Source organism: Lemur catta, chromosome 3 (genome assembly GCF_020740605.2).
Source record: "Lemur catta isolate mLemCat1 chromosome 3, mLemCat1.pri, whole genome shotgun sequence".
NCBI classification, from domain to species: Eukaryota; Metazoa; Chordata; class Mammalia; order Primates; family Lemuridae; genus Lemur; species Lemur catta.
In genome coordinates this window covers 15,338,321-15,359,274 of record NC_059130.1, presented here as the reverse complement: position 1 = coordinate 15,359,274, position 20,954 = coordinate 15,338,321, and the positions used below count along the sequence as shown (strand labels likewise).

The 20,954-nt window shown below is 36.4% G+C and overlaps 1 protein-coding gene across 2 annotated transcripts; it reads left to right on the top strand.

Annotated features, from left to right (window-relative positions):
• Nucleotides 1-1,679: 1,679 nt before the first annotated feature.
• On the top strand, nt 1,680-18,001 carry LRIF1 (ligand dependent nuclear receptor interacting factor 1). Of its 2 annotated transcripts, XM_045546765.1 has the most exons (4): nt 1,680-2,009; nt 12,626-14,135; nt 15,340-15,609; nt 16,488-18,001. In XM_045546765.1, the coding sequence occupies exons 1-4, from the start codon at nt 1,942-1,944 to the stop codon at nt 16,923-16,925; spliced, it is 2,286 nt and encodes a 761-aa protein (XP_045402721.1). In that variant the 5' UTR covers nt 1,680-1,941; the 3' UTR covers nt 16,926-18,001. The 2 variants fall into 2 exon arrangements, with proteins under 2 accessions (XP_045402721.1, XP_045402722.1); XM_045546766.1 differs by lacking the exon at nt 12,626-14,135 and having other exon boundaries at nt 1,701-2,009.
• The last annotated feature ends 2,953 nt before the right edge of the window (nt 18,002-20,954 follow it).

The window sequence follows — 20,954 nt, the reverse complement described above, 5'->3', positions numbered from 1 at the left end:
ATTGGCCTTCTTGAATAATTGCCTTGGCTAAAGAGATCCTCTTGCCTACGATCCCTTCCTTGGCACTCCCTGCATCCAGTAGCTTATTATCATGGGGCATAAAGGACCAGCCCTCTCAACCCACTGGAGAAAACTTTTAAAGTTCATCCCAGTTTTAACCTCTATTTGGGGCAGGCTAAGCCTGGTTAAGACTGGACATCACAGCCTAACTTTTCCCTCTGCCTAATGTTGCTTCCTTTCCTTCCCATTCACAGATACTTATCTCTAATAAATATCCTGCTAATAAAAGTCCTCTAATAAACATCTTAGGATGGAACAAAGTCCATCCTAAGAGTCTGCTTCCCAGGAAACTCAATCTATCACACTGAGTCTTATTTATAGGGAGTGGTGATCGATATGGGAAGCCAGACTGCAAAAGATAAGAAATGAATGGCAAGTAAGAAAATGGAATACGCAAAAGTGAGCAACTCTCTCAAGTCATTTTGCTTTCACAGGTAGGAGGACGACCAAAACACAGACAGTACTAAGGGCTCACCACCCAACCCCCTCTTTGGGAGAGGGAGACATTTGGAAGAGAATTGCCAGTTATAGATACAGGATTCTATATTGCTGAAGTTAACCTTTAACAGAGTGAACAGTAGTTAGAAAGTATCACTTTCTGTTAAGGTATCAAGACATAAAAGTTTTAAAATCACTATCGTCTCATTAAAGAGTTATGGAAATGAGTAATGGGCATTTTTAAAAGCCCAAAATAAATTTTTAAATTGGCTACCGTATGTCAGTCTCATAAATTTGAGCAGTATGAACCACTTTACACAGGCACTGCCTACTCCAGATAAAACTGGATCTTCGAAACCACTCCTCCCACATTCACCATCTAGCCGCAGCTGAACTGGAATCTCTACCCCTTAATCAGAAGCCGAATCCTTTTCTCAGATATTGACTTAATAGCAGGAATCAATATACTTCCGAAAAGCTTTTCTCGGGGGAGCCAAATAAAGATAACTGATAAAATAAGTTTATATAGGGGCCAAAACTTTTAGAGAATGAACGAATTAACATGTTCTGACTGAGGCATGAGCATGGGATGGAGGAAGGGGGTAAGTAAATGTAGAAGCAAAGCTTCAGGAAAGAGAGAAAAAACGAAAACCTTTCAGAGAGCTAGTAACACTACATCGCTGGCCACAGGCAAGCGTCTAAAATTTCTCCACGCTAGGAGTGTACGACGACTCCAAAAAAGCCCGCTGATGGCTTTTAAAGCACTAGCCAGAGCAAAACTTACACCAGCGGCAAGTACAAAGGCAGAAAAATCTACGATTGACCCCGGAAACATTTTATTTCGCCTAGGCGTCCGGAGAATTTTCTTTTGCGATTGGTTCCTTGATCCGGAAGAAAAGACAGCAAACTTTGCCTGCGATTGGATTGTGTCATAAGGGCGGGGCTTTAGCGAGCCAGTTAGCTTGGCAACCGGACATGACGACCGCCGAAGCCACCGGCCCGAGCTACGTTCAGGTTTGTGGCTTCGGTGGGCGGGGTCCGCGGAGATAGGTTGGCGCCGTCTTACCAGGTGACCCGGCCCTGCTTGGGGGCGGGGCCGTCAGTGCCACGCCCCCCGCGCCCGCTCTGCCTGGCTCTGGGGCGGTGTCGTAGGCTCTAGGGGGCGGAGACTTGGGTCATTGCTCTCAGAGCCTAGAGTCGGGAGGCTGTTGTCACCGGCCCGGAGTCTTCCGGTTTCGCGGTGGCCGCTCCACCTCCCTCCGAAGCCCGGGATACGCCCTCTCGAGCGCCGCCCGCCGCCCTCCGTTCAGCGTCGAACTCCTCAGGGTTGCTGCGCGGCTCCTCCAGCGCGACATTCTGTCACTCCGGTTCTCGCCCCTTCGGGAACCTCGGCCCCACACTGCCCCCTTTCCCGAATGAGCTGTCCCCTCCCACCCCTCTAAAATGTCCAGTAACCTACAGAGGGTCTTACTGAAACCCGCAGAGGACAATTCAGGCAGCGCCTCGCATTGGTAAGTACCGGTTTCGAATTCCGCCCCCCCCCCCGTGCCGGCCCCTCGGGCCGCGTTTAGCAGCCTGTGTGTGGGGCGGGCCCCGGTGGCCGGACGCCCCGCAGGTCCGACGAGCGGGATCCGCGGGCTGCGCCGTCCCCGGCGGCCGGCGGGCGGCACTTCCGCGCCGAAGAGCCCGTGCGGCGCGGTCCTCTTGGAAACGCAAAGCCGGTTTGGAGGCCGAGGCAGGCAGCCCTTGCCCGGGCTCCGCGGGACGCCGGCGTCTCAAGTGTCCTGGGCGGACGGAGTAGATCTCCACGGGAGAGGAAAACCAACATGGCGGACATAACTTGTGTGCCCAAAACCTTCTGGAAGTTTCTAGCTCACACGCAGGAAAACACGCAGCGATCAGCGCGGATTAGCAAGCCCCGCCCTGGTGAGGCTGGACTTCCAGTGAAAATAGTCGCGTTCTGGTAGAGTTAGGGAGAAAGAGAGAGGATGTAATTGGAAGAAAAGAGTTTCTAGAGCAAGGGAAGCGGCTATTTGAAATTTCAAACAGTAATTTTATGTGAAGAAAGAGAAGAGTAAGAAAGAGAAATTCTCAGTGTGAAATCCTTTTGAACAACGTTTTTGAAGCAGGTGTAATGAAGTGCCGTCTCACTGGCGGTGTGGAGGAACCGTGACATGGGGAGATGACAGTACTTTTTTAGAAGGACGTTCTTGTAATTTAGAAAATAGATAATAGCAACTTTTTAAAAAAGATTATTTTAATCAAGATGAAACAAACAAAATGTTAGCTGAGGCAGAATGTTTTACCTTGTACTCTTTATGATTAGTGTATGTATTGTGAGTGGTGAGAAAAAAATAACAGGTCTGCAGAAAGAAAATGAAGCGCTAAGATGCAAAACTCATGGAAAGGGCTTTGCGTTGTACAAAATTAGGCTACCTGGGGTTAATCCTACCTTTGACAGTATTCGTGAGGCTAAGTACCTCAGTTTACAGTCGGTAAATAGCACCTAGAAATATTTTAAGGATTAAGAGAATGAACATACGTAAAATATTTAGTGTAGGAAAAGAGTGAAGTACTGTTTAAGTATTAGCTATTACTATAGGAATACAGTTTTAATTCTGTACAAATTTTAGCCCAGGAAGTAGGTTTCTTTAATTACAAGTGAAGAACCTGATGGTGATAAATATGTAAGTAATGGTGATTATTTAAAAGCATGCACAATATTACAAAAGGAAATGGTTCCTAATAGCAGTGAGCTAAAACAATATTGAAAAACTATCAAGAAAAAAGCCATTGTATTTCAAATCATAAAAGAGCCTGTTTTTGTGTACGTGTTTTTCTTTTTTAATTTGTGGTAAAACTTGGGGAAAGAGGCAGATATAGCGCCCTGTATAGATATGCAAAGTAGAATTAATTTTTAATCATTGCTTAATTTCTGTTACTTTGTTTTCATTCTTGGATATTTGATGACATCTGACTTGTAATTTATAGGCAATTTGCTTTAGGATTGCATTATTTTTCAATATCAAAACTAAGATAAAGAACTTTACATTTTTCTTTATTGTGTACTTTAATTCTTTTATCCAATTTCTAATCCTTTTGGCTATTTGGGGATTTTTTTAAAATTACAGATTCTGTTTGGGTTACATTCCTTAGTCATTTTGAGTTCATTAACTCATTGGTTTTGTCTTTGAATGCATTTATTGCTTTAAATCACTGAGGTTTACATCACAATGTTTGGGATATTTACTAGATGTCTTTCTGAAGCTGTTTAACACTTTAGTTAATGGTTGCATATTTGATTCTATTCTAAGTAACAATCTGTGTGACATCCAAATGTAATTGTGTAAGTAATATTTTTAACATCAGCTCTTTTAGTTTATTGGAAGCTTAGTTTTCTTATATTTTTGATAATATATTTGATAATACTAAATCATTTATTTTCTCCATAGTTTAATTGACTACAGGATTTTCTTATTTTTTGTAGATATTTGAATTTTTCTTGAGTTACTCCTTTTTAATAATTTTTCAGTAATGTAAGACGGAATGTATATTGTTTGAAGAATCTCTAATTTCAGCATAAAATGTAAAACCCAAGTTTAATCTCATAGTACAAAGGAAAAATCTGGAAGGTATTTTTGATAGTACACATTTAGTTTATTTCAATTTGGGTTTTTTTAGCAAAGCAAAAAGCAGGAGTCAGACTGGCATAGTGGAAAGAAGGTAAGCATTGGAGTTAGATTCAGATCTTAGTTCACCACTTATTATCAGTACAGTTTAAACATTTGGTTAAAAAACATTCATTGAGTGCCTACTATGCATGTGATAGACTGTGCTAAATGGAAAGACCGATTAAAAAGAGGTTATGGGCCTTTCCTATTAAAAACGTTACAGTTTTGGTGGGGATGGGGAAGGGTAGAGATGATATGATAAATTTTGATAGCATTGTGCACAAGATGCTGTGAGGGCATAGAAAAAGGCAGTTGTAGAAAGGTATCAGGAGCAGCTGAGTTGGGAAACATAAGTATTAGCTATCTAGTTAAAGATGGTATGCTTAGGCAGAGGGAATTGGTAAATAAAGCACCAGTATGGTTTATTTACTAACATCTGATATTTATTGCTTGGTTCTGTACTACAAGTAGAATACATAGATAGCTCTTAAGGATTGAGTTTGCCCTGCTATAAAGATCAGACTTCATCTATTGGAGATTGTTCAGAGGATTTTACAAAAAAGACTGACATGGTCAGGTGTGCATTTTGGATAACTGATGGCAGTGTAGATTTGTGGGTGAAGGATCCGCACATAAGGATTCTATTTCAGTTGTCTTCTCAGAGATTTTGAGGGCCTGAACTAGCTGATGTAGAGTAGGGTAGTTGGATTCAAAGAAATATAAAAGGGAAAATGGGCAGACCTTGTTAGTGAATTGCCAGGAAGAAAGGGGCCTCAACTATGATACCAGATTTCTGGGTGAATATTGGTAAATTTAACTGAGATGAGGAGCACACCAAGAAAGGAATCAGAGAAACGTGAATGTGAAACTCAGGCTGAGTCAGAGCTGAAAATAGAGATTTGGGAAGCATCAGCTTAGAGGTATTATAATAAAAGCCTGTGATTATACATCCCATAATAAGAATTAAGATGTCATGTGATTGGCAGTTGGCGTCTATCTTTCCTTAACTCTTTGTTTTCAAATAGGGAGCTAAAATTAGTGTCCTCAGCAGGGGGCGTGGTTTGGTTAAACCAACAATGGTTCATTGTCAGTTCAGTGTGCATTTAGCTGTATATGCTGTAAGTTTTATTATCTTTTGTGGTTTATATGCGTATATGTTTAGCTGATGGAGACAGACATACATAGGCTAACTGAAATCTCTTATTAATCTCTCAGTTTATGGATTTGAATTTTTTCGACCCTGTTATGGTGAAGTTATGCTAAAGTAAATACAAAAAAATTGGTTAAGATTGCTCAAGGAGAGCATGTAATTCCAAATAAGTTATTGAATTTTTCTAAAGCTGCATTTTCTCAACTATATAACAGGAATGGTAATGCCTGCTCTACTGGGCTGTTTATTAGGATTATAACATATCTGTTATGTACATAATATTATATGGTATTATTACATTATGCACTTATGTATGTTATGTGTGTATATAATGTTATATCATAAATAGTAAGATGGAAAAGGGTCTCCTAGCAGTTGAAAAAATATATTTTGCAAATCTGTCTACAAAATATCATTAGTCTCCCACATTTTCGTCATCTCGTTTTTAATATGTGAATGCCTCATATCAATATTAGAATAATCAAAAATGTCAGAAGTTATACATTATTGGTATGTTTAATAGGCTTCTTTATTAAAGCTCTGATCACATTTTTAAACGATCTTATCTGATGCATATTCTTGGGGACCAGTTGCATATTTTATAAAGGAAGATGATAACTATCAGGCAGTTATTTCATTTACTTCTAATAGCAAGCCTTATTTTCCCCCATTTAACAAATGAAGAAACAGATTCAAAGAGGTTAAGTAGATTTTCCAGTCGGTCAACTAGGAATTGTAAGAGCCAGGGTTAGAAGCCTATAATCTTTCTAATATATTCTTCTTTTCTCTTTTAAAGTCTTAAACTGCATTATTTTTCCAATGTAGTTTCTCAGTTTAAACACTAGTTGGTTTTTAAAGTAATTAGCATGTTGATGATTATTTTTAAGTGACCAAACGAGAGCATGGGATGCAGAATCTGGTTCTAGTTTTAGTTCTGATATTAAGCAGCAGAATGTGATCTTTAAGAAAATAAAATCTCTGTAGGGTTTTAGTTAATCTCTTAAATAGAAAGTTCTTTCTAGATCTGAAAAAATGTATATTGATTGAAGGAGTATGAATTTTACCCTGATTTGTCACTTCTCTCCTTAGCAATCTACATTTCTGTTTAATTTTTAGAACTCATTCTATTTTGTTGCCAAGAAATCATTGATTTTTTTATTACAGCTTGTAGGGTTCAGTTCAGCTAACATTATTGTCTGTGATGTCAAGTTGCTCAATTAGATGCAAAGGCTGTAGATATGAATGAGACAACTTACCCTTAAGGAATTTATGGCCTGTGGGTAGATTATGTGAATCTCTACTGATATATTGACATGGAGGAAGCTGCATTTTTCTTCCCTTTTTGGAGAGGAAATAGAGGAAAAGAGAAGGGAAAAAAATCCAGTGATCAGATTTGAAAATAGTTTGTGCAATATTCATATTTTCTTCATAAAGCAGAAATATAGAGGCCATATAAAGTAGTGTATGATGTATTAGAAGTCTATGTAATTTGCTTAAATATTATGACAATGAAAACATAACTGCTCCTACACAAATTATAAAGGCATGGGTTCTGCTCTATTGAAGCTTCTAATTTGTTAGGTAGGTGTTACTGAAAAATGAAGTGCAAAAGTAAGCCAAAGGAGAGTAGACAGTAGGAGGCATTCAGACATTTGACTTGAAATGGTGATTGGAAAGAACTACATCATTTTTGATACAGTATTTTTTGAGGGTGTACTGTGCTTGGTATTGGAAGGACAATTGCAAAATAGATGATATAGCCTCTCAATTTTAAGGAGTTTCAGTTTTACTGAAGAAAACAATACTCATTTTTTAAAAGTTAGCTAATAGATAAAAGATAATAAAGAAGAACTCCCAGCATTAGTGACACCAATGCTTTAGGGATTCCAAATTGGAAGAAAATATAAGCTTGAGTGACTGGCAGATATTTCATAGAGAAGATGGAATTCGAACCTTATTTTATATTGTTAGAGAAGAAAAAAATAATACTTTGAGTAAATAATGTAAACAGCATATTCCAGAATAGCAAAGAGATCTCTCTGGTAAGAAGAGAGATTCCATGTTGAGATGTTTGTAGGTGGTATGGTTTAGAGATTGGTTGGGGCTAAATTGTAGATGAGTTTCATATCAAGCTGAATTGCCTATGATGAATGTAGAAACTTTGAGCAGGAGGTAACATGATGAAAACAATTTTAATCTGCCAGAGATACGTAATAGTCAATAGTGGCTGCAGTCAGAAAACCTAGTTTAAATATCAGAGCAAAATATTATAGGGAGGAGATAATGAGTGCTAGACAAAGGTGATGAGGCTCTGAGCTGGATAGTGGAAGTTGGATTGGTGAAGAGAAGATTAATATAATCTGTTAAAAAGAAGAAAATTTTATAGACTTTGTGATTCAGTGTACATTTATTGACTGTTTACCTGTTGTAAGCATGTATGCAAGGTGCTGTGGGTGAATCTAAAGTAAATAAGGATAGGTCACAGGTGACTAGATGATTTGAAATCTATATGACCTGGAAAATAGTAGTACTGTGACATAATTGGATGGTAGGATACAATACTAGTTTTCATTCGAGAGTAATTTTAACTTGTTGAATTTAAAATGATGGTATTGAAAATGTTTGGTAAGACATTGTCACAAATATGAAACTGAGGTCAATATTACGGGATAGGAATAAAAGGATATAACTATCGGAGTCATTATCACAAAGGGAGGTAGTTGAAGGAAATAGTTGAAACCATGAAAATTGGTGTAGTTTTTAAAGAAGAATGTCTTGAAGGAGAAAAACAGAGTAATGAACTATACCTTGTGGGATAGGCATAGTTGAATGCTTAGAATGCAGAAAATGAATAAGAAAGAGAACATCAAGAAAGTCCAGAGAAACCAAAATTGTACACAATGGAAACCATAATAGGAAAGAGGTTTAAGATGGAGAGATAATTAGGTAGCACTGTCACTTGCAAAGAGAGCACCTAGAGAATGAGGATAAAGTAAAGACAGATTTAACTGTGAAAACATATTTGGTAACCTTTGAGAATGAAGTTTTAGTAGAATAATGGGAAAGAAAATGGACTGCAGAAGAAAGAGTGGGGCTTCAACACAGCTTTCTGGCATATCACTTCTTAATTGTGGCTCACTAATACCACCTACAAACCTCCCTCTAATTCTATGTGATTTCAACATGTATATGGATAATCTCTTTGTCACCTGGTCTTTTGGTGCAGAGATCTTTTTCTCCAGTGATCTTATTCTCTATTCTTTTGCATATGTCTACTTCTGTAGTCCATGTTATCAGATGCAATTGCTGCATCTACAAAATTGATTCAATCACCCTGCTTTCTGAATACCTGTTTCTGTATTTCTAGCTTCCTTGTTTACTGCCACTGTAACGATTAACTTTAGCCCTCTAGTCCAATAATCCGTTTATTTTATCCCTATACTTTAGCCTTTTATTCTCTCATTTCCTTCCTATCCAGTTTAGAGTCTATGTTTGATCTTTTTAATAACTCTTATCAACACCACAAATTCTTTTGTTACTCTTTGATTTTTGTTGCTTTTTTCTGAAGCAACCCCAGCCCTGGATGACATCAGAAATATGCTTTCTCTTTGCTTATGCCTGGTGTGACAAGTAAAATCTCACAGAAGTACAGATTGGTACCATTTTAAGTTCATAATCACCTCCTGTCTCCCTGAGTCCTCAACAGTACCTGGCAAATCTAATGTTTGCTGTGGTCAGCTTACTCTTTCACAAAGACTGTTTCAAATCTTTGATTCTCCTCAAATCTCTCTTTTTTTTTTTTGCTCTTATTTTTAACAGGTGATATCGTATTCTTTTTCATAAAGAAAACAAAAACCATTAGATCAGAATTACTTGAACCTGACACCAAAGCTATAAGCTTACCTGCAAATGCACACCATACCTTTTCTCTAGTTCCCATAGAAGGAGATGTTTCTCCAGCTTTAAGATTCAATCCCTCCACCTGTCTTCTGGTTTCCATTTCCTAACTCTTTCTCGTTAACTATCCCTCATTCTCCTTTATTACCAGTGTCTTCCTCTTAACTGGCTCACATTAGTATTTACATATGTTCTGTTTCATCTAACCTTAAAAAAGGAAAAAGAAAGATCCCTTCTTTGACCCCATTTCTTCTAGCTATTTGCCAGTCTTTCTCTTCTTGATAAAGTTCATGAAAGATTGGTGTATACTTGCTATCTTCATATCCATTCCTTAGTAACTTCTTTCCTCACTAAACTGCTCTTTTTAAAGCCATCAGCAGCCTTCATTCAGTTATTTCCAGTGTGCATTTTTAGATCCTCATCCTACTTGGCCTCTCTGAAGAAACTTTTAGTAGAATTGACTGATTTTCTTGAAACCCTCTCTTCCTTTGGCTTCCATTGCATCAGAAGCAATGGTTTTCTTTCTGCCACTCTTAAGGATAATGGGAAGCCACTGAAATGTTCTAAGCAGGGTAGGACTAGTGTTATTGTGCTGAATGAATTGAAAGGGAGAGGATATGACTAAAGTAAAGAAGATCAATTATGAAGCTATCGTAGTAGTCTAAGCCAGAGGTGATGTTTGCTTGGACTAGGTTGGTAACAGTTGACTTGGAAAGAATTGAACAGATCAAAGGAAATTTAGGAGATAATATCAACAGGTTTTTCTGATGGATTGAATGTAAGGGAATAAAGCAAGATTTACCTGTTCTGACTTAGGCTTCTAAGACAGATGAGATGCCATTTACCAAAGAAGAAAACCCTTGAGGGTAAAGAATTTGGGGGTTAGGGTGGGCAGAGATTTTCTGGCCATGTCAAGTTGTAGGAATTTTTGAAAATCTGAATGGATAGGTCAGGAGGGAAGTTGGATATGTAAGTCTGAATATCAAAGAAGCAACCAATATAAATGTTGAAATTGTTGTTATGTAAGTGGTAGTTTAATTGAAATGACACATTTAAGATAAATCATCTGGGGAAAGAGTACAGAATAGGAAGAGAATAGTTCCTTCTATGATTTGAAAGTTAATTTAAATAGGATGAGTTGGCAGAGGAGACTGAGGAACCACTGCAGAGATAGGAGAAGATCATAGTTAGGAAGCCTCGGGAAGAGAATTTTTTAAGAAAACGAGCAAGCATTTTTGTACTCGTTCACTTATTTATTTCTCACGTTATGATAATTGCCTATTTCATATTGATGTACCCAATATTTTAAGTTCTTTTAGGGATTGTGGGTTGATCTATCTTGGGAGCCAGCAAACATTTTCTGTAAAGGGCCAGGTAGTAAATATTTTAGGCTTATGATCTCTGCTCCAGCCACTCGTCTCTACTGTTACAGCATGAAAGCAGCCATATGAAAACATAAAAAATGAGTGTGACTGTGGACTAATAAAACTTTATTTATAGATACTAAAATTTGAATCTTAACAATTTTCATGCCATGAAATATTATTCTTTTGATTTTCTTTTAATCATTTAAAATATAAAAACCATTCTTAGCCTGTGGGCTGCATAAAAACAGAGAGGGGACCAGATAAGGCCCAGAGACTATAGTTTACTGAGTCATTTCCTCTAATTGAGCCTGGTGCCTGAACTATTATAGACCCTCAGTAGATTTTTGTTTAGTTAATTGTTGAATAAGTTCTTATCCAGTTCAAATATACCTTTTAAGGGTATAGGGAGGTAATGAAGGTGGCTTTTCCTCTTCAAGCTCTGAAAGCAAGAATTCATACTTTTCTTTGGGGCCATTCTTCTCTTTAGAGGTTAACTTTTATCAAAAGTCAGTGTAGCATTCTGATATACTATCAAGTGTCCAGAAGACCAGAAGACTTTTTTAAATTTTTATAAGGATATAATGATGTTATTTGGGTTACAGAAACGTAAAACTGAGTTCCAGCACTCCCTAGGGTGTATCAAATTTTGGGCATTGATTTTAATTAATATCTGAAGAGTTTTAAAAACCCATCTATATAGCTAGTAAAACATACCTTTATACTTTTGAGAATCTTAATTATTATTGTTATTTTTTGTCCTTGAATGTTTGTCTTCGTGTAATCTTAGTCATCCAAGACCATACTGTGTCTGTAGGACATGGACTGGGCCCCCATGTTGCTAGAATTTGACATAAGAGGCAGTCTGTAGACGAATATACTAATATATGATGACAACCTGTTATATGTACCATGAAGGAAGTTAACAGGTGTAATATTATAGATTAATTATGAAGGAAGGACAAGAGTAGTTAAGGTGGTCAGAAAATGTATCTCTTGGAAAGTATCATTTATGCTAAGACTTGAACTATGAAGAGTTCGATGAGGGAAGAGTACATAGGTAGAATGATAGTACGTGTGATAACCCTGACTCCCGCCAGAGCTCAGTATTTTACAGGAACTGAAAGATTGTTTTAGATATGAGCAACTTAAGGTGTCTACATTCAATTAATCCCCAAATAATTGATTATACATACAGAGATTAGTATATATTGGCTTTTTAAAAAATCGGACGATCTGTACTAAGAATAAGCATGGGGATCAAAACTGTTCAGTAAAAAAAGAAATTACTGATTTCCAATCTGTTCTGCATTCATTGAAAACTATTCAGCTGAAATTATGGTGGTATTGTGTGTATGGATTGATGGGCAATAAAATGATAAAACTAATTGCTATACCAAGGACTAATATATTTAGCGCCAAACCTCAAACGTACTGCAATAATTTCACAGAAGAAAATGATTCTTACATGAGTAACTCAGTTAAGTGTACTGTACAAAAATGTGGCAAACACAGGTGTCATCATAGGAAATGCCTTAAGCAAAAGAATGGCTGATGGTAGAAGTTGTGAATCATTAGTAGGAAGAAGACAGAACAGATTAGGGGGAGAAAAGAGTGAGGGGAAATAGAGTAAGAGTAAGTGGAAAGGTAGTGAGAATCTTGCTCAGTAAAAGTAAAGGAGGAGGACAAGAGGAAATAATTCAAGGAAAAGGAGAAGGAAGGATGTAAACAGTTTAAGAGGAGCCCATTCTAGTAGCATAATGTTCTACTGGGTAAAACCTTAGAAAAGTCCACTTTTAGTTTTAGGAATAAATGTGAATATCTCATACGCATTGCCTATGATCATCTAAATCAAAGCTGAATGTATCTTTCTCTCTTCTACTTCTTCAAAATCTTTGTTTTGCAGTATTTCACTTTGAAAACTCAAAATGAAAAATTATATACTTTTATTATATTTTAATATTTTAAAGTAATATTTGTTTTAAAAATAAAATGTATATACCATGTAGTATGTTGTATTTATTTACTCATAATGTTCTTTTAAGTGTTTCAGGCTGCATGTACCAAGTAGTTCAGACGATTGGCTTGGATGGAAAAAATCTTCTGCAATTACTTCCAATTCCTAATTCTTCTGGAAATCTTATACCACTAGTTCAATCTTCAGTCATGTCTGATGCTTTGAAAGGGAATAGAGGAAAACCAGTTCAAGTTACTTTTCAGACTCAGATTTCCAGCTCTTCTACAAGTGCGTCAGTTCAATTGCCCATTTTTCAGCCAGCCAGTTCTTCAAACTATTTTCTTACAAGAACAGTAGATGCAGCAGAAGAAAGTAGAGTTACTTCTGTGGGAACTGAAAATTTTACTTCAGCAGTTTCTAAAGTTCAGAGTCATGGTGTGAAAATTGATGGACTCACCATGCAAACATTTGCTGTTCCTTCCTCCTCAACACAAAATGATTCATCTTATATTATAGTTAATACCCAGAGTCTTCCAATGAGTGTGAAATCTCCAGTTTTGCCTTCTGGGCATCATTTACAGATTCCAGCCCATGCTGAAGTGAAATCTGTACCAGCGTCATCATTGCCTCCTTCAATTCAGCAAAAGATACTTGCAACTGCAACCACAAGTACCTCAGGAACAATTGAGGCATCCCACATACCAAGTGTTATTTATGTATCTCCTGTAAATACAGTGAAAAATGTAGTTACAAAGAACTTTCAAAACATTTATCCAAAACCTGTTACAGAAATAGCAAAGCCAGTGATACTAAATACCACACAAATTCCAGTGAATATTGCTGCAGAGAGACAATTACAAGGTGGTCAACATTCTCAAGCTGCTCCAGTGAAATGGATTTTTCAAGACAATCTACATCCTTATACTCCATCTCTTGTTCCTGTTAAGTCTTCAAATAATGTGGCTTCAAAGATTTTAAAAAGTTTTGTAGATAGGAAAAGTTTGGGAGATAATGCTGTAAATATGCCACCATTGAGTACCATCAGTCCTAGTGGGACACAATCCAAAAATATGCCCATTAAAGATAATGCTTTGGTTATGTTTAATGGGAAAGTCTATCTATTGGCTAAAAAGGGGACAGATGTTGTGCCATCACAAATTGACCAACAGAATTCTGTTTCTCCTGATATTCCACTAAGAAAAGACATGTTACAGATAGTGAGTTCAAGTCCAGTCACAGAAATATCCAGAGAGGTTGTAAATATCGTTTTGGCTAAAAGTAAATCTTCCCAGATGGAGACAAAATCACTTCCCAATACTCAGCTTGCTTTCGTGGCCAATCTAAGGGCAGAGAAGAATAAAAAAGTTGACAAACCGTCTCCTTCTACCACAAATCCACATAATATGAATCAATCCAGTAACTACATAAAACAGAGTAAGACTTTATTCACAAATCCAATCTTTCCAGGTGGATTTAGTGCAGGACAAAATGCCCCCAGAAAAGAAAATATCATCCAGAGCATAGAGAAAATAAGTTCCTCTGGTGATGCAACAAATGTTACTTCACAACAGTGTGTTTTCAGAGACCAAGAACCAAAGGTAATTTCCCATGTCAGGGTGTTCTTTCTATATATTTTTATAGAAAAGTTTTTTTTATTAGTTTCTCAAAATTATCTATGATACCTCTTCTCCCCCAACCCGCCCTACTATACACATACTATACATATATGAATGCTTAATTAAGTCAAAGCTTTGATCAGAGTAAATATTTGAGGACGGAGTACAGTTGGGACAGTCCAAGCAGTATCTTTCTCTAGAATTACTTGGCATGCTAAATCTTTAAAACAAAAAATCGCAGAGCAACAAGGTTTAGAAGAGTTGGGGAAGAATAATGTGAATTCAAAGCTTAGTAAAATTGTGTTAGTATATGTATAAATACATATATACACATATACATATATGTGTATATATACTTAATAGCCTACTTTTTAGTTTATGAAAAGATCAATACTATGTATATAGGAGAGCTGGATTTTAATGTTTTGGGGGAGGGGTGTGTGTGTGTGGTGGGGAGATATTCAGCAGTTTTTTTTAGGTAGACCATGGAAGAGGTGAGACAGGGCTAGTTAGTATCTTTCAGTAATTTGTAGAAATAGGATTTTATCAATATCTTTGAATGGTGGAATTTTTTTGGTACAGAATTTTCCTTTTATTTTAGCTCTTCTTTCTGGCTTCTTGCCCAATTACCCAACATACCCACAAAGTTACCTTTCTGTTCTCCTTAAAATATATGTCTATGTGCTTACTAAATATTTGTACCTACCTTTTCCTTGCTTATTTAGAGGTCTACTTAATAATATCAGTATTTCTCACCTCCAGTACAGAATTCATTGAAGTCTAGAGATAGAAAGTAGTGAATTCTGAGTATTAAATATAAGATTTATTAATAAGACTTTTCCAGAAGTCTTATTAATAAATCACAATTTCTAAATAATGTCATATATATTTTTAAGTTGTCATTAGTTTGCATTCTCATTTTAGGTGTTTGAGAATTGACTACTTGTTACCTTTTTTAGGGCAATAAACTAAATGAGAAATTGTAGGGGAATATTTTAAGTTTGTACTTAGTTAAATTCAGTTTTTCGAGTGTGGGTGGTAAGGCAAGGGTAATGCAAACCAACCATTTAGGATTTGAAAGCTTCATGTGTTCTTTTATATAAGATGAGATAATCGCTTAGTTGCTAGTTTGATAAAATAATTTGAGTAATTAGCAATATTGTTTGTTTTCTTTTCCTAATTCCAGATCCAGAATGAGATGGCATCAACATTAGAAAAAGGTACTAAAGAAAGAAACAAGAAAGTTTTGCAAGGAAGAAATAATAAGACATCGTATCTGAAGAGTGATGCTGAATTAAAAAAGATATTTGGTCTCACTAAAGATTTGAGAGTGTGTCTTAGTCGAATTCCTGACCATTTTGGCTCTGGAGAAGGTTTTGATTCCTTTAGCAGTTTGGTGAAGAGTGGTACTTACAATGATACAGAGTTTATGGTGAAGGCAAAAGAAAAAAAACAGGTAACAGATTTTAAAGCGTTCTTTGTAGGTACTACAAAGATATATGGATTTATTAATTTTCTTGATTTCATTTTTAGCATTGTACTTTAGTATGAAAGATGTTTGTTACCAAATTTACAAATATATATATTATACCAAAATAATGATAAAAAGAACTGTATATACACAGGTAAAAATGCATCCCTAGTTAATTAAAGATGTTATTTTAAGTATTTTTATTCAGCTACTGTTTATTTTTTCCACAATAATATTATAAGAAAATAGCCATAGCTTTTTAACTAGTTATCCTACCTTGAAGACTATCTAAAGGAAATAATCCAAGTATAGTGGGAAATATAAGCATTCAGATGTTCATTGCAGCAATACTCTTAATCCAAACATTTTAAGCAACCTATATGGTCAATAATGATGAAAAGAAATGTCCCTATAACTTTGCCTACTGTACTATTATTCTGCTTAGGAATATACCATCATTTAATAATTTTGAACTTCAGAGACTAGTCAAGTTTTTTCAAATCTTACACATAAGCCTACTGTACAAAGGAAGAGAAAAATTAATTGTATTTCTCAGGCACTTCACAAGTGCTATTATTTTTGGTGGTGGGTCAATATGGCTTATCATACTTGACCAAGAAAATGTGAATTGGGTAATTTATTCTTAGTGAATATCACTAGAACGTTGTTATTCATTTTGATACTATACAGTGGGAAATATTCCTTTCTTGCTGTAGTTGTACCAATAAATCGTGTTGATTTATGTATAATTGCTAAATATTTGTTTCTGCAAACTTTGTTAGATTTGACAACACGAGATAGATGCATATATATATGAATAACATTTTGTTTTTCTTTTGGAATATTATTTGACATTGCAACAGAGTCTTGATAAGAAAAGAAAAGCAAAAACCATTAAGAAGATGGATCACACAAAGAAGAGAAAAACTGAGAGTGCTTATGACGTAGTCATAAACGGGGGAACTAATGTCACCAATTCCCAACTCCTTAACAGTATTTTACCAGCTTCAGATGTATCACAACCTAACATTCACACAAGCCTCAGCAAGAGCAGAGAAGAAAAGAAAACTGAGATAGAACACTATCTCCATGAGAAGCAAGAGAAAGGCTCATTGAGTTCAAATACAGCTCATGAACAAAGTCATTCCTTTAATAAAAATTATGCCGAAGATATTTTCCCCATGATGCCACCAGAGTTAGAAGAAACCATTCGAGATGAAAAAATAAGAAGACTTAAGCAGGTGCTAAGAGAGAAAGAAGCAGCTCTTGAAGAAATGCGTAAGAAGATGCACCAAAAATAATAAAATCTATACTTAAAAGACTTCAATGAAATGTTTTTTAAAATATACTTTTGTATTAATAAGTTAATTGTAGATGTATTCTGAAAGTGTCTTAGAATATAAAACTTGCTTTTTCATGAGTTGATTATAAAATTTTATTTAAGGAACACAGAAAAGATTGATTCACATATGACTTATGAATAATCTGTGTGGGGGTATCTAAACCTTTGTCTTAGATACCTATTTTTGGAAGGAAAAAATTTATATTTTTCTATTATTTTAATTTGAATTTTCCAAGTTTGAATATTTGTGTAGGGTTTTTGTTATTTGTATCTTTAGATAAATTGCTCAGGTGTTACTCCAATAATAGATAATTATTGTGTGTTATTCAAGTTCTACAACCCAAGAGAGATATCAGCTCCAACCTCAGCTTTACCAGTGGGTTTATATATGTATGTATTTGCTTGGTCTCTTTACCCATAAAGTGATGGTATCTTCTACTTACCATTTTGTTATTTTTGTTTGTTTCATGAAGGAAAATGTATTATGGTAGCATTATTTAATATTCAAACTTTTCTCAAGAGTGAGGGACACTTGTTTTGTAACTTTACAAAGTAATTTTGTATAATCCAAAACATGTTTTGGAATTCAGGTTATTTGATACATTGTTTGCTTAAAGTGATGTTTTATTATTCCTAGGCAAATGTTGCGTTTAGGCGGGGGCGGGGGCAGGGGGGGGAATATGTAGATATGTTACTTGGATTGTGTGAAAAGTAGATCTGAACAATGTTCTCATTTAATACTTTTTAAATTTTCAAGTGTAGTTTTTCTATCTGGTTAATCTTTGATTTGGGAGAGTTTGGGAGTGGGAGGGAGATAGAGATTAAAAGAGGTGAGAAGGATACAGTGATAAAAAAATGATTAACAAATCCCTGGAAGTAAGAGAGGTTAAAAGAAAAAACCTGTACAGTAGCAACAAAAGAGAAAATAGTAAATCAGAAACTACTGGAAAGGAATGAAACAAATACAAATGTCAAGTAGATTCTGTTGTTTTTTTTTTAGTAACAGCTTTATTAAAATATAATTCATATACCATAAAATTCAACGTTTTAAAGTGTACAATTCACTGGTTTTTATTACATTCACAGAGTTGTACAACCATCAACACTCTTACTTTAGAACATTTTCCACACCCCCAAAACAAACCTCGTGCCCATTAGCACCCCCTGTCCCCTCGCACTCCAGCCTAGACAATCACTAATACACTTTCTGTCTCTGTGGAATTGCCTATTGTGAACATGTCATATACTGGAATCACACAATATACTTTCTTTTGTGATTGGTTTCTTTCACTTAGTCTAATATTTTCAAGGTTTGTCCATGTAGCATGTATCGGTACTTCTTATTTATTGCGTAATAATATTCCATTGTATGGATATACCACACTCTGTTTATCCATTCATCTATTATGGACATTTGAGTTGTTTCCACTTTGCACTGCTATCAATAATGTTACTGTGCATATTTGTCCACAAGTTTTTGTATGGATGTATGTTTTCAGTTCTCTTGGGAATATATCTAGAGTGTAAGTGCTGGGTCATATGATGACTCTATGTTTAATATTTTGAGGAACTGACAAACTTTCAGGTTTTGCTCTCCCTACTCCACTAAAAGAAATCTTGTCAAGGTCACCAGTAACTTCCATGTTGCTAGATCCGATGGTCAATTGTCAGTTGTCTTAATTTATCAGCAGAATGTGATTTCATGAATCATTACTTCCTTTGAAAAATGTTTAAAACATTTTATCGGCCGGGCGTGGTGGCTCACTCATGTAATCCTAGCACTCTGGGAGGCCAAGGCAGGCGGATTGTTTGAACTCAGGAGTTCGAGACCAGTCTGAGCAAGAGCGAGACCCCGTCTCTACTAAAAATAGAAAGATTATATGGACAGCTAAAAATATATAGAGAAAAATTAGCCGGACATGGTGGCACATGCCTGTAGTCCCAGCTACTCGGGAGGCTGAGGCAGGAGGATCGCTTGAGCCCAGGAGTTTGAGGTTGCTGTGAGCTAGGCTGACGCCACGGCACTCTAGCCCGGGCAACAGAGTGAGGCTCTGTCTCAAAAAAACAAACAAACAAAAAAAAAAACCCAAACATTTTATTATAAAAGCAGTGCATGTGTATTGTAGAAACTTAGAAAACACAGCAAGGTAAAATATTGAAAATTAACACTTCATACTCCCATCATCCAGAGTTTACCACTGTTAACACCTTGGTATATATCCTTTCTGATCTTTCTCTGTACCCCATATGTATGTATATGTTTTTACCAAAATAAGGCCCTTACACTATTCTCATTCCTGCTTTTGAAGTCAATAATCTTCAGCTGTTCTTTCAATAAGTGTTCATGTCTTCTAATACTCTAGCCAAATTTACCAAGTGGACCCCATAATATTTTTTACCACTGGCTTTTCCAAAGCAGTATTAAATTTCAGACTATGCATTTTATCTAGCTGTTATACTCTATAGAAGTCTTTTAAATTTATACAGTTTGTAAAAAATGACAGTGATTTATTCAAAAGACCAGCCAGGCCGGGCGCGGTGGCTCAAGCCTGTAATCTTAGCACTTGGGAGGCCGAGGCGGGCGGATTGTTTGAGCTCAGGAGTTGGAGACCAGCCTGAGCAACAGTAAGACCCCGTTTCTACTAAAAATAGAAACTATATGGACAGCTAAAATATATATATATAGAAAAAATTAGCCGGGCATGGTGGCGCATGCCTGTAGTCCCAGCTACTGGGGAGGCTGAGGCAGAAGGATCGCTTGAGCCCAAGAGTTTGAGGTTGCTGTGAGCTAGGCTGACGGCACTCTAGCCCGGGCAGCAGAGAGACTGTCTCAAAAGAAAAAAAAAAAAAAAGACCAGCCAATTGTCCTGACTCCTTTCTCCTTGATATACTTTCTTTTTTTTTTTTTTGTATATTTTAATTCTTATTTCAGCATATTGTGGGGGTACAAAAGTTTAGGTTACATATATTGCCCTTGCCCCCCCCACCCCCAATTCAGAGCTTCAAACGTGTCCATCCCCCAGATATACTTTCATTTTACTTCTAGAAGACCACACTTTAGCCTCATTGATTGCTCATTCTGTCTCTTGCAGATTCCTTCTCTCCAATCTTTTAACATTTAAGTACCCCAGGTCTCAGTCCTTGGTTTGCTTTTCTGCTTGTACTCACTCTCTTTGTGTTCTCATCCAATTTTATGGCTTTAAATACTATTTTATGTGCTGATAACTTGCAGATTTTTATTGTTATCCCAAGACCTGTCTCTTGAATTCCAGACTTGTATAGCCAACTGCCTATTTAATATCTCTATTAGATGGCTAAATAAACCTCAAAACTTCGGTCTAAAACTAGAATCCTGCTGTTCCCTTAAACAGGCGTCACCTAAATTTTTCCCCTTTGTGGCTAGTGACAACTCCATCTTACCAATTACTCAGGCCAAAAAAACTTGTAGTCATATTTGACTGCTTGCTCTCACACTCAATATAAATTTTGTTGGTTCTACTTTCAGAGTACCCCAAATATGACCTCTTTTCATCTCCAGTGCTATCAGCCCTGGACTAGGGTATTGGTAACATCATAAATGATCTCTCTTTTTTCCACCTTTGTACCCCTTCAGCATATTCTCAATACAATAGCCAAAGTGAAACTTTTAAGGTAAATCATCTCTCATTGCCCTCCAATGACTTCTTATTTCACGTGGAATAAAAGCCACTAAGCTGAGGCCTAGAGGTCCAAGCAAATTAGATTAAATACAGTTCTCTTAATCTCCACAATATGCTATTGTAGCCCCATGTACCACTGTTTTTGTCTAGATAGTGAGATTTAAATGTGTTCCTCAAATGATGGTTGAGCTGAGATGTGAAGGAAAAGAAGAAATTAAATAAGCAAAAGGGTAAGAGGGAGGGGTGAAAAAGCTTTTCCAGCAAGGGAAACAGCAAATTTAAAGGCAGGGGAGAGCATGGTGGATATGAAGAACCCAAACAAGGCCAGA

Bases quoted from the DNA above. Each gene is read 5' to 3' on its own strand.
- LRIF1 (XM_045546765.1), top strand. From the start codon at position 1,942: ATGTCCAGTAACCTACAGAGGGTCTTACTGAAACCCGCAGAGGACAAT. The intron at 2,010-12,625 runs GTAAGTACCGGT...TGTTCTTTTAAG, and splicing joins TCAGGCAGCGCCTCGCATTG to TGTTTCAGGCTGCATGTACC. The intron at 15,610-16,487 runs GTAACAGATTTT...ACATTGCAACAG, and splicing joins AGGCAAAAGAAAAAAAACAG to AGTCTTGATAAGAAAAGAAA.